We start from the raw sequence: 13,842 nt of genomic DNA, 5'->3' as shown, positions 1-13,842 counted from the left end.
CACTCCACATCAAGTAAATCTGTGAGACATGTTTCTGACAGGCCTAATCATTGTTTCGAGGCCTATAAGGACAGGATAAATTAATAATTCACATTGGAGGCTCAAAAGAAGAAATCATTTTACTAGTGTGCTTCAGGGGATGGTGCATAGAGATGCAGAATGTTGACAGAAGAGGAACGAGGGAGTGAAGAGACTGAATATGTTGGGCCTAGAGATTGACTTGACAGGATCCCATCCTGACTCTCACAAGCATTTACAAATAATGTAACTATATAAAACAGAATGTTTATTTTCAACAATGTAATAATCTTCTATGTGTGACAACCATTTCAGTGTGGTTGTATATGTGGATGCTCTTAGGTAGCGCAGACCCCTATAAATCCAAAGGATGGTATGTGCTTAGTAGTTGTGTGCTCCAGTCTGCAGGGGATTGCACTGCAAAGTATCCAGAGCTGTTTGCTAGATTAGGGCTAGCAGATTTTCAATCTGTAAGGGGCCAGACATATGCAATCCTCATGGCTACTCCTGGACTCACTGCTGCATCACCAAACAGATATCTCTGGGTTTTAAACAAGTAGTGCAAATAGCTTTTCATGTTACTCAGTTCAATCAACTGATGTCGACCAGATGAGGCGAAGGTGGGGGTCAGTAATAGATAGCCATCTGCTTACACTTGGTTCTTGCATATTAAAAATCTGGTCAAAAAAGTACATGTTTGATACACACTGATATAGAGTGTATCCAACCCAAGTGTTATGTACATAGGTTAACACGTGAATGAGTTAGAAGTGGAGATTTTCACTTTGAACAGCCCTTTATGTTGCTTAGAAACAGACAGTGTTCTCTGGTGTCGCTGTATAGTAGAGATGCTCACTGGCCCCCATGTTTTGGTTTTGGATCTGGATTAACGTCGTGTTTTGGTTTTGGTTTTGCCAAACCACCCTTGAGTGTTTTGGTTTTGTTTTGCAATTTTGTTTAAAAAATCAATCTAATCTAATTTAGTGCTCCACCTGTTTTTTGGATAAGTAAGGTAATTCTAAAGCTAATAAATTAGGAAGAAAACAGTCTAATCCCTGGTAGGCCATCCTTAATTCTGCACACAAACCTGATTGTCTTCCTCTTCATCTTAGCCTATTGGCAATGCAGCCATCGTCTTTGGGTGTATATTACACCCTACACTTATAGTTAAATATATAAAGAAATGGAGAAAGGCAGTCTGGTTTCAGTCTCTATAGCCCCCCCCCCTTCACTTGTAGTTAAATAGAAAAAAAGCAGCCTGCATAGAGTGAACAATATAAAAAAAGGTATCTTGGTGGCTGTCTATGACCCCCCTCCCGGCCTCCACTTGCAGTTGAATAGAAAAAAAGCAGCCTGCATAGACTGTAGAATTAGAATATAAAATTAAATGGACAAAGGCAATTTGGTATTTGTCTGCATCATAATCAACATCATCATTAGTGCCCTCGTGGACTACACAAATCTCCCCCTCATCCTCTTCTAATTAGAAAATGACATCCTCAATTGCTGTATCACCGGCTACACCCGGGTTGTTAAGGCACACATCAGCAGAACTGCTGAAAGGACCCTTCTTTATGGGTACACTGCCACTAACAGAATGCTCACGATTAGACATACCACTGATGGATGGACTCTCCACAGGGATTGGTGTCATTTCTGATTCAGAGCATACATTATCCTCTAATGCCTTACTGTTTTCTTGCAGCTCAGCTTTCACGCTTAACAGTAGTTGTGCACCACTTTTAGACTCCAAATTACTTGGTCTTGCTTGGTCACGAGTGACCGTACAAGAAGGCGGCTCAGTAACATTTTTTAATCTGCCACTAATAGAGAAAGGCGGAGGCCTCATTCTTTCTTTGCCACTGCGTGTGTAGAATGGCATGCTGGCAATTTTTTTTTTATTGGCAGTTAACTTTTCCTCAGTTACAATTCTTTTTTGCTTCAACACGGTAAAAAAAATTTTGGTGTGTGTTTTTTCCCTGATTTAAAAGACTATGTACTTTAACATCGCCTTTCCCAGATGACGTACTGGGAACACTACCATCAGGACTGATGACAGAACCGGGTTGCTGATTCTGCTCATATGTGAACTGCTTTGAATCCATTTTAATGAGGCCAAAGCACTTGTGGTGCCAAAATTGTATTAGATAGATACTGCTGACAAATATGACTTTTGACAGCCAGAAAAATTACAGTAAAACACTGGGGATATGGGACACCCCAAAAGCACTTGGAGTGCCAGAAATTGAAAAAAAAAAACCCTCTTCTATCCTCCTCTTACTGCTGTAACAATTGGTATTAATATTAGAATTGTATAGAATAGAAACAATAATGTGTCCAATTATTGCTCTGTACCTGCGCTGATATAGCCTGTGACCTAACCCTGCTCTCTCCCTCTGTCAAATGGCGATGGATTGCTGTGGAGGCAGGTATTTATGCTTTTCAAATCTCGCGAAAACCGAGCTCAGAAATACGAATACGTCACGATGACGTTTTGCCTCGATTTTGATTCCAAATGGGCGGGAGAGTACCGAGCCTGCTCGTCTCGGTACTCGGATAGGCGAAATTCGGATGGATTCGGATCTCGGGGGAACCGAGCCTGCCCATCTCTACTGTATAGCTGTAAGAGGTCTTGTTGGTAAAGTATGGGTATATGGGGGAAGAATACGAACAGCGCTGACAGCACATGTCTATTAGATATGCACCTGATAATGCTTGCATAACTGAGGCATAATGCAGTTGCAGACAGCATCATTTCTGGAAAGGGTGAAGAAGCAAGGGACAGAGTAATACAATGGACAGAAATGCAATTTCATATAAAACTTGGGTACACAGTGGTGCTACCCCACAGCTCTAAGGCCATTGGTTCTATCCTGCGTTGAATTTATACGTTGCTGTGTTTCTGTAGGTTTCCTCTGGATTTCCTAGCTTTCCCCATACTCCAAAAACAATCTGGCAAGTTAACTGGCTTCTGATGAAATTAAGCTGTGTATGTGTTTGTGTGGTAGAGAATTTAGACTGTAAGCTCCACTGGGGCAGGGACTGATGCAAAGGACACTGATTAAACGCTCCGTGTAAAGTGCCAAGTAATATGTTGGCACTCTTTAAATAAAAGTTAGTTTTTGTAAAAATAATTAAACTTCAGTATTTGCCCAAAGCATAGACCCAATGGGTACATATATGAAAACTGTTGTACAGATAAGTGTGAAGAAAGCGGTGTTACCATATCAAGCAATCACATTTTAGGAATAAAATTAAAGCAAAACATGATAGTTTGCAATGGATGACACTGTCTTTTCTACACAGTTTTCTGTTAAACAGTTTTCCCCCGTTCCATTTCTTTCTGTATTAACCCGTTTAAGTAACTAAACTCTTTTTTTCTTTTTTAGCACAGTTGCAATAGAAAGTGAAGAAAGCTCTGCTACCTTTACCTTTTTTAAGCTTCATTTATAAAAATCATTTCTATCCTTGAAGTGTTCCTGTTTTGGCTGTGAGGTGGTCTATGTGTATATGAGGCTTTCAACAGTATCTTCCACAGAACCTAAATCTCTCAAAATGTGTAATGATCTTGTCCAGTATTAGTGTACATCATTAGTAGTGTTCAGTATTAGTATGGCCAGTATTAGTGTACATCATTAGTAGTGTTCAGTATTAGTATGGCCAGTATTAGTGTACATCATTAGTAGTGTTCAGTATTAGTATGGCCAGTATTACTGTACATCATTAGTAGTGATCAGTATTAGTATGGCCAGTATTAGTGTACATCATTAGTAGTGTTCAGTATTAGTATGGCCAGTATTAGTGTACATCATTAGTAGTGTTCAGTATTAGTATGGCCAGTATTACTGTACATCATTAGTAGTGATCAGTATTAGTATGGCCAGTATTAGTGTACATCATTAGTAGTGATCAGTATTAGTATGGCCAGTATTAGTGTACAGCATTAGTAGTGATCGGTATTAGTATGGCCAGTATTACTGTACTGCATTAGTAGTGTACAGTATTAGTATGGTCGAGTGTTGGTGTACAGTATTAGTAGTGTACAGTATTAGTGCACAGTATTAGTAGTGTACAGTTTTATTATGGCCAGTATTAGTGTACATTATTAGTAGTGTCCAGTATTAGTGTACATTATTAGTAGTGTACAATGTTGGTGTACATTATTAATAGTGCACAGTGTTAGTAATGTCCAATTTTGGTGTACAGTATTCACAGTGTACAGTATCAGTATTGTTCAGTCTTGGTGTACAGTATTAGTATTTCTCAGTATTAGTGTGTGTGTGTGTGTGTGTGTGTGTGTGTGTGTGTGTGTGTGTGTGTGTGTGTGTGTGTCTGAAGCATTCATGTATTAGAATGCTTTCTGAACCCAGCTAAAAGCTAAATCATTGTACACTAATACAACAAAAAATGGTGGTACTAATTTTGCCATAAAGTTAAGGCTTTAGGCAACAGTTAAAATCTGCCATTTATAGGTGGTGAATATGGACAAATAAAAAACTTAAATACTGCATATATTCATTTTTGCAAATACATTACAACATTTTATGTAACTAACATGATATTTACTGTATGTAAAAAAGCTTATAGATATATGTTACAAGCTCTTGCAGATTCATACCCAATATACAATAAACCCAAACTAAGATACCCATTACAGCTGCACAAAACAGGTTTACGTGTTTACAAAGCAATAATTGTATTGAAGGCAAGTTAAATAAATAAAAATACTCACCACTTGGCCATTTTGTGGATTTTTATGTGCATATGGGGGTCCGCGTATATGATTCCACATTTGTCCCGATGTCATGGCAAACACAACACACTAAAATAAAAAGAAACACTTGGTAATAAATGTTATGTACTATACTAGCACTCTATTGTAGTGTCATGTACAGTAAAATATTGCAGTTATAGAGCCTGTGAATAAAATAACATATTTTAGTTTTAAAATATTTTTTCCCCTGACAGTATACCAAAGCAGTACTACGCTGGAAGATAGGACCAGAAATGTGCAGACAAAACCTGGTGATCTGCCGCCACCTTTGTGTGTTTGGAACCATGTTTACCCTGCGCGACAGGCATCCCCTTTACCCTGCGCCACAGGCATCCCCTTTACCCTGCGCCACAGGCATCCCCTTTACCCTGCGCCACAGGCATCCCCTATATCCTGCGCCACACGCATCCCATATACCCTGCGCCACAGGCATCCCCTTTACCCTGCGCCACAGGCATCCCCTATACCCTGCGCCACAGGCATCCCCTATACCCTGCGCCACAGGCATCCCCTTTACCCTGTGCCACAGGCATGCCCTATAACCTGCGCCACAGGCATCCCCTATACCCTGCGCCACAGGCATCCCCTATACCCTGCGCCACAGGCATCCCCTATACCCTGCGCCACAGGCATCCCCTTTACCCTGCGCCACAGGCATCCCCTATACCCTGCGCCACAGGCATCCCCTATACCCTGCGCCACACGCATCCCCTATACCCTGCGCCACACGCATCCCATATACCCTGCGCCACAGGCATCCCCTTTACCCTGTGCCACAGGCATGCCCTATAACCTGCGCCACAGGCATGCCCTATACCCTGCGCCACAGGCATCCCCTATACCCTGCACAACACAGGCATCCCCTTTACCCTGCGGCACAGGCATCCCCTATACCCTGCGGCACAGGCATCCCCTATACCCTGCGACATAGATAACTTTTTGCAGGAATGCCTGGCCTCTAGAATGGTTGGCTATGTGCTGAGTAGTGAGTCAAGAGGAAACAAGGTCAATCTCTCCCTTGTATATTTAATTGCATTAACTATTTATTAATTTTAAATGTCTTTTAAATGTATTTCATTGTTCATTTGGATGTCTCAAATTTATTTTCATATATTTATTTTTTTTCTATATGGAATGATGGGATTGATGGCTAAAGAAATATTCTTAATGGGCACACATTATGCCGTTTGGCTCTTCACTTTAGATAACTGTATTATTATACACATTACTGCTTTTTCATATAGGGTTTGTGACGTGGACTGTGTATTATTAACATTGCTATTGTTCATTGACTGCTTATTTAATGTTCACATTTTTGCTGACAAATAAATTCATGGATAAAATAATAACACACAACATGCAACATTTTCCTTGTCTAAACTATCCTCATGTGGTGCTGTTTCAGTGTTGTGCACTGTGTGTATGCTTATCAACTATTCAAGTGATGTTAAATCATATGACAAGCATTGCGGGTGCTGTAACGTTCCATGCCTCTCAGCAACAAGGGGATTTAGCCAGCGAAATGCCTAATTCAATTTAGCAAATATCAAACAGAACGGCCAAACAGAGTCACATTTAATCTGGCTATGGCCAAAACTGAATGTAATAAAATGATTTCTATAGCAATTTCAGGCAATACAGCAACATTTCAGAATTTTAACAGACAATTAAATGCATTTAGTAATTAGGGAATTGGAATGATAACAATTTTGAATCCTTTATTGGTGCAAATAAAATATACTTAAGTAAGACTGTATATGTATTAGGGCAATAAAGGCTGTTACAAGGCAATATACCACACTGACTTTAAAGGTGGAATTAAATTGTCCGTGTTACTGTAAAAAGTGCACTATTACCGATATTATGGTAATGGTGCGCATAATTACTGTTAATACGGTAATTTCAACGCCGACTTTTTCGCAACTCAGGGAGCCGCAATCAGATATCTGTGTTAAAATTACCTTATTAACAGTAATACACTTAGTGCGGTGCTATTCTGGGGGTAACTGAATTCCCCCCTAAGAAAGGCAATGGCATAATATATACCTTTATGTAATTTTAGGAAAATTATTAAAATGTTGCTACTTCTGTAGAAAAACTGTTTAAAGGGTGTTCTCCACTAAAATATATTTTCCTATCCCACCCATTAATAAATATTGTTTCACTCATATAATGAGGTCACAATCATGCTCCCACCTCATCCACTTGTGCATTCTTCTTCTGTAATAGACTCTGCTCTGTACCTTGTCTATTATGTCATGTCTCAGGTATCATTTATTGGTACTAATACATTTATGGTTTTTTTGCATCTTGTTCTTGTAGTGTATTTTGCTTAATAGAGCTCTACATTTTATAGCCTATTCTCTATTTCCCTGATATGCAGTGTTGCAGAATTTTGCGATTCCATATAATAATAACAATTTCCAACAATTGACTGAGCAATATTCACAGGGTCTTCCTAATTCTGGATCAGAATCCAGGCTGAAATCTCTAAGTAATGGATTATAAATATAATATAAATTACATTATAATATAAATGCAGGACTGATAAACACATTGGGTGGTAGTGGACAGAGGACAAAGAATAAGTAAAGAAATGCCAGATTGGTTGCTATTGGTTACAGCTCATTTGTCCTGTGCCCAAGTTTCTAAAAATGTCCCCTTGTGTGTGACTCTCAACTATGAACATAAGTGTGATGTTTACACTAAATAATTCTTTGTGACCATCAAAAATGTTGGGAGGATAAGATATAGTTTGCATAGGTTGAATGCATTTTATATGCATTTTCTTATGAGTCTTTTCTTCCTTTTTACTGATTAATAAGGTTTGTATAATGTAGAGTGTGAAATTTTGTTCTAATGGTGGGTGATTTAATTATTCTTCAATGTGCTACCACTTTTAGGAAACACATTTCTTTGTGTCAAGTGTGTTTCCCAATGCTTAATAATTCAATTCTCTGCAACACACAGTTCTGCCACAAGCTGGCACTTTGATAGAATTGTATTATGCATGGCAGATAATTGAACAGTATGCAGCACATGCATACTGTGCTTTGTGAATCAAAATACTATATTTACATACCGGCTTAATTTAATGACTGCAGCATCTGTGGTCTAAGTGAAAGTAACTGTCAATCACTCGCAGAAAAAAAATGCAGCTGAACGGTGGAGAATTGAAAGGGACTGACAGCTGTCTCAGACTACAGACGCAGCTAATAAATATTTCAAAAATGGGCATCATACCCTGCTGCCCAAATCATCAATCAAGCCAAGAACTAGACAGCCTGATCTGGTTTTCACATAACACAGAGACCACAAATGTGGCACCCTCTTGCTATAGGAAAAAACAGTCCCAAGCTAGTCAGTTCAGGGCTACTGGGGAAACAAAAAAGGCGACCCCCTTTCCAGAGGTTACCAGGCCATGGACTCTTTACTACCACTTCACCTCCTGGGCTGTGGGTAGCTGGTATAATAACAAGAATGGGACCCCCAGAGTGGTAGGTTTGACCATTGCCCATTGTGCCTAAATAAAGTTAAAAATGTTGACAATACATTTTTTTCTGACAGGCGAGATTGCCAGCAATAGTCTTTTACTGCCTTTGGCAGTCTACTTAATCGGTGGCAAAATGCCCAATAAAGCACATTCAGGTGTGAACAAAAGATAGTTCACTAGCTCCGCCATTGCAAATCTCAACACACACAGATCCAAAAGCCCCGAATGACCGGACAACCCCATAAACAATGAAACAGGTCTGTACTTTCCACCCCACACTTGGGACACTTATCATCGGATAAACCCATAGCTAACTTACGGTGTGGGGATACATAACCATTATTAAATATATTAAGGAACATATGTCAGGAATAACTTAACAGAAGTGCTTAGGTTTTTTTGTAAAATCTCATTACTTAAGTGTGGAAACTGTTGTAGCCATTGAGTAAGACCAGTATGGACAGAGGAGCAAATTTACTTGTTCCTCGAAAGCCTAAAATGACATGAAGTGGCTTTTTATCTGGGGGGTGGGGGGGGGGCAGGAGTTTAAGAGGGTGTCAAAGGGATTATCCCAGTCGATAGCAGGAAATAAATTAATGAGACTCATAACATAATCCCGGGCCTGCACAAGCGCCAATCCACAAGGGCCTAGAAATGGGAACCTCTCTATGGCCTTGGTATAGTGCAGTGGTATTTTAGAGGTTTTGTCCAGCAGTTGGCCTACTGAGTGCAAGCCCCGATGCTCCCACACGCTAAATGGGTGAACAGCCATGCCATCTTGGAAATCATATATGGCAAGGAGAAAGGGGAGAGGAGGAAAAGAAGTGTATGGTGGACTCTTAAAGTGCTAGGTTAAAACATAACTTTTAATAGAATGAATAATATATATGGAAAGAACATGAGCGAAATATTTAAAACAAACAATAAAAATTAGTAAAAGGTGGTTAAAATGCAATTACTTGCAAAAGCCCACCTATCTATAGAATGGAAATGGTATACAATATGAATTAGAATGCCTCTCGTCGTATTCAGTAGACATTGAAATCAAATGTCCACCAGATATATATAATCTTTGATAGAAGTTGTTATCATAGTTAGAGTGCCAATTAGTGGGGGAAAACAGATCAAAATCCCCAAATAAAGCTGTACCAATAAACAGCTCAGTAGTGGCAATTCTTTTGATGAGACTCAGGGGTTAACCCTGTGTAAGCTGCTGTAGCAGTAGGACTAATACTCTATGTCAGTGAGACATTAGTCTGATCTAATACTGTCTATTACAGCAGAGTACCAACAGAGGCAGAAGATATATCAAAAGGGCTCAATTCCCAAATCGCGGGGTTATGTGAAAGTGCCCTGCCTATAAAAATCTGGGAGGCGATTCAATGGGAGAGCCTGTGATAAAGGAGATAGGCGAGCCGAGACGCCGACGCGCGTTTCGCTCCCTGGCTTTTTCAAGACCTTGGAAATCAGTATGACCAATAAGAGATAGGTGTATAGATTTGTATGGGTTTAAGTGAAATTTACGATGAAGAATATGTCAAATCTTTCTCACTGACAGTAGTAGAGGATTGTCCAGTATATGTTGTGGAATTTCCTGATCATGGACATAAAGAAAATATTTGATAAGTAAGGATGGGAGGAACTGTCTCTTTAGTGTCAAGTTTGTATAAACACTGCATTGCGATATCCAGTCATGCAAATAACACAGGTGTTAGGCATGATTATATTGAACCACATTGGAATAACTGACACCCCTGTTAGATGTGGGTTACTGAAGATTAACAAAGGGGATTCGGGTCATATTTTCTTCTAAATAAAAGTGAGAAAGAGGCAGTTGAAAAGATGTTCTCTGATTATGTGAGAAGTAGGGGTAGTTTCTGTAAAAGATAACAATTTTGGAAAGGACAACATCTTCAGGGGGTTCACTCTACCCAAATAGGAGACATTAAGATGTTCCCACCACTTTATCTCTGTCCTCATATTTTCGATGATCCGACCTATGTTGACTTTGTATGACGTGGTTAGGTTGCGAGGAAGTAAAATGCCCAAATAAGATATGAATTTCAGTTCCCATTGCCAAGAGATAGCAGCTGCCCATCGTGGTCTATGCTCATCAGTACCCAGAGGTAGAAGTGTTCATTTATCAAAACTGACCCCAAAACAAGAGACTGATCAAAACTCCTCAATTCTCCTCATCAAGGGAATAAGGGAGGTCCCAGGGTTTGATAACTATAGTAACATATCATATGCAAAGGTGGTGAATTTAATGCTTTCTGTCCCTATTTGAATACCTTGCAAGGTAGGCCATTTTTGAATAACCCGTAACATTGGATCCAGTGATAGGCTAAATAGTAAAGGGGACAATGGGCAGCCTTGCCTGGTCCCCCTTCACATTCTATAGGGTTCCCAAATAACGTGTTAAGCAGTATGGAGGTTACCGGTTTGTTATAAAAGTATTGTATCATGTCTATGAAGTCCTGTCCTAAACCACTTCTCTCCAAGACTGAGTTCATAAAAGGCCACAAGACTGCCAAAGGCTTTGCGAGCATCTGAACTAAAGAGCACATTAGTAGAGTTTGCGGTTCTGCAAGAAGCTACCACTGCTGCAATTGCTGAACATATGCCCCTGACCGAATGCTTACAATGGACAAAGCCTATTTGATGATTCATTAATAAAGAAGGTAAAATACCTTGAAGTCTATTGATAATATCTTGAAATCAAAGTTCAATAAGGTAATGGGACGATATGAAGACAATAACACTGGATCGGTAGCCGCTTCGGGATGAGAGTTATATATGCCTAATTAAACATAGGCTATAGAGGATGTGATTGGTGAATTGTTCGATATAGATCCAACAATACGGGAGTGACATCTACATTCAACAATTTATAATATTCCCCAGAAAACCCATCTGGGCCTGACGCTTTATGGAGTCTAAGATTCAATATCGCTGTCGACACTTCTTGTAGGGTTATATCAGCATCCAAACACTCTCACTGAGAATCAGAGAGCAGGCAATTCTGCCTGGTTTAGTAACCTATCAAGAAGGCGGCTAAGTGGTTAGCGCTTCTGCCTCACAGCTTTGGGGTCATGAGTTTGATTCTCAACCATGGCTTTATCTCTGAGGAGTTTGTATGTACTCCCCGTGTTTGCGTGGGTTTCCTCCGGGTGCTCCGGTTTCCTCCCACACTCCAAAAACATACTGGTAGGTTAATTGGCTCCTAACAGATTGACCCTAGTCTGTCTGTGTGTGTGTATTAGGGAGTTTAGACTGTAAGCCCCAATGGGGGCTTACTGATGTGAGCGAGTTCTCTGTACAGCACTGCGGAATTAGTGGTGCTATATAAATAAATGATGATGATGATGATATCATCTGGGGGAGTAGCAGAATAGGGATTATTCTAATACTCAGAGAAAACCTCTTCTATTTTCTTAAAGGTACTGAGTAGGGGGGCGTTGGTATTAACCTTAATTGTCACTAAATGATTCCTACTTTTAAATGTTTTAGACACGCGAGACAAAAGTCAATTTTGTTTCCCCATCGATAATATTTATTTTTGGTATAATCAAGAATAGATTAGGCTTGAATAGAGAGGAATCCAGCTAGCTACATCTGTTGGTATATTTTGTTATTGTTTATGCAGTATTTCTCTCTAATACAAGTGGGGGAAAAAAGTTATACTGTGTGCGATTCACTAACTTATCTTGTTTTATGAACTCTAAAATTGACTTGTTTAAGAAAACCATAAAATAAGAGCTTAAATCACTCTGGGTATATTCTCTTGCATTTTGTTAAATGGTTTCTTGCTTTTATACAGTATCAGTTTCAATTTTCTACCTTTCAAGTGCCTTACTCAGAGTTTATTGCACCTTTCTAATGAAATGCAATTTCATGCAGAGATTGAAGATCTTGTTAATGTTGTTGACATTTGTATAGATTACATTTGTAGTAAATAAACAAACATGAGTATGCTTTACCAGATGCTCGGTAACTCATAGAAAAAGAGAAGCTATTTAAATGCAACTAAACATGAAACAATGGTGTTTTTTTCTTATTCTTACAAAAGTCCAAGTATATACAAACCTCCTTACACTTTTAGAATTTTGTACAGAAAATTTCCCATTGGAGAATTTCACTTAAAGTATCACTGGGAATAGTTGGACACAATTGATAAGAATTGACGTGGTGCTAATAGTTTACAATAGAGCATCCTAAAGCCTAATATCTAACAATTTAAATGCAAATGGGACACTCATTGTACATACACGGAGGCGTTTCCCACCGCTGTGCTGAGCCCATTTTGACATTTTTTTGGGGTGCTCACATTCCAATATCGGTATCAGTAATTTGGTTAGTCACTTTATTCTGTACCAACACATATTATACCTAGTTTTTTCAGAAGACTTAAATGAGGCTGTAGCAAGCAGTATTTTAGGTGTATTAATAGAAAAATTGAAAAGTTTAAATTAATAAAGATGATGATAATAATAATAATAATAATAATAATAATAATAATAATAAAAATTAATAGAATGGACTTTTAAATAATGTTTTTACTCTTTCCACCTTGTATATATCCAGCCATATCTGCAAACCCACAAAAGGTTGCTCAGAACACTGTTATGGTAGACAGTTCCAAAATGCTGAATGGGTATGAACTTTGGTTTTACCGCAGGGAAACAGACAGTTAAATTGTAGGCATGGCTACATGGAGCAATTAGTGGTTCAAGGATGTGGCCTGAAAAAAACACTCAGTGAGTGACATTATGTCATTCTCATTCCATGTTTTAGGCGCCCTAGTCAACTGCCTAGGAGTCCTGGGAGTCTGGACTAATGCAGAAACTGCAACACATAACAATGCTCTAAATCAGGATATACTATACAACACTACACAATACCTGCTTCTCAGATCACAACACAGTGGACCAGAGGACATATCTGTATTTTCAGGCAAGAGGCAATGACTGATGGTGTCAATTTTAGGTAATAGTAACACAAATGTGCACCTTTTTCTTTCTTAATGTGTGCTCACTGCCTTCTCTCTTTCATCTGATAGTGAGTCTGAGTTGCTGGATCTCCAGAACTGTCAGAGTTATAAACAATATGTCAAAGAAATTGACAGTGGACACTTCACTGTGCAAAGATAATGGAGATGTTACCTTGGAGCTTTTCAGTACTAGATGTTTTTTTGTCTCAGAAAGATGTTTGCATCTCAGTAAATCCATCAGCATGGAGGGAAAGAAGATGAAACACATGACCCTGAACTAATGCCTAATGTACAGACTGCATTTATACAAAGTGATGCAAATCCTTGAAACTATTTTGAAGAGGAAACAATTGTACTGTATGCGTTTGTTCCAGAAAAGCAAGTTTAAACTTTATAAGTATTAAAGTTCAAGGTCAGTTGCTAACATTGGAAGAAAAACAAAATATAGATATATTTAAATTGTTAGGGCACCTGATTCAGAATTTAATGTACTTACTGAACTCCACCACTATGTGCCGCTATTTCCTCCATTCCTTTATTAAACTATTGTGTTGCTATTCAGAAATA

At 39.0% G+C, this 13,842-nt stretch overlaps 1 protein-coding gene across 1 annotated transcript in view; it reads right to left on the bottom strand.

Moving 5' to 3' along the window:
* Nucleotides 1-13,842, bottom strand: part of TUSC3 (tumor suppressor candidate 3) — a 202,278-nt gene that overhangs the window by 51,635 nt on the left and 136,801 nt on the right. The window contains exon 6 of the mRNA XM_075196227.1: nt 4,751-4,840. Coding sequence (XP_075052328.1) covers nt 4,751-4,840 — 90 coding nt within the window. The remainder of the gene's footprint in view (nt 1-4,750; nt 4,841-13,842) is intronic.

The sequence above is a fragment of the Mixophyes fleayi genome, chromosome 1, assembly GCF_038048845.1.
Source record: "Mixophyes fleayi isolate aMixFle1 chromosome 1, aMixFle1.hap1, whole genome shotgun sequence".
Taxonomy (NCBI): Eukaryota; Metazoa; Chordata; class Amphibia; order Anura; family Limnodynastidae; genus Mixophyes; species Mixophyes fleayi.
Note: the sequence above shows the minus strand (reverse complement) of the source record. Positions and strands in the feature narration are given on the sequence as shown.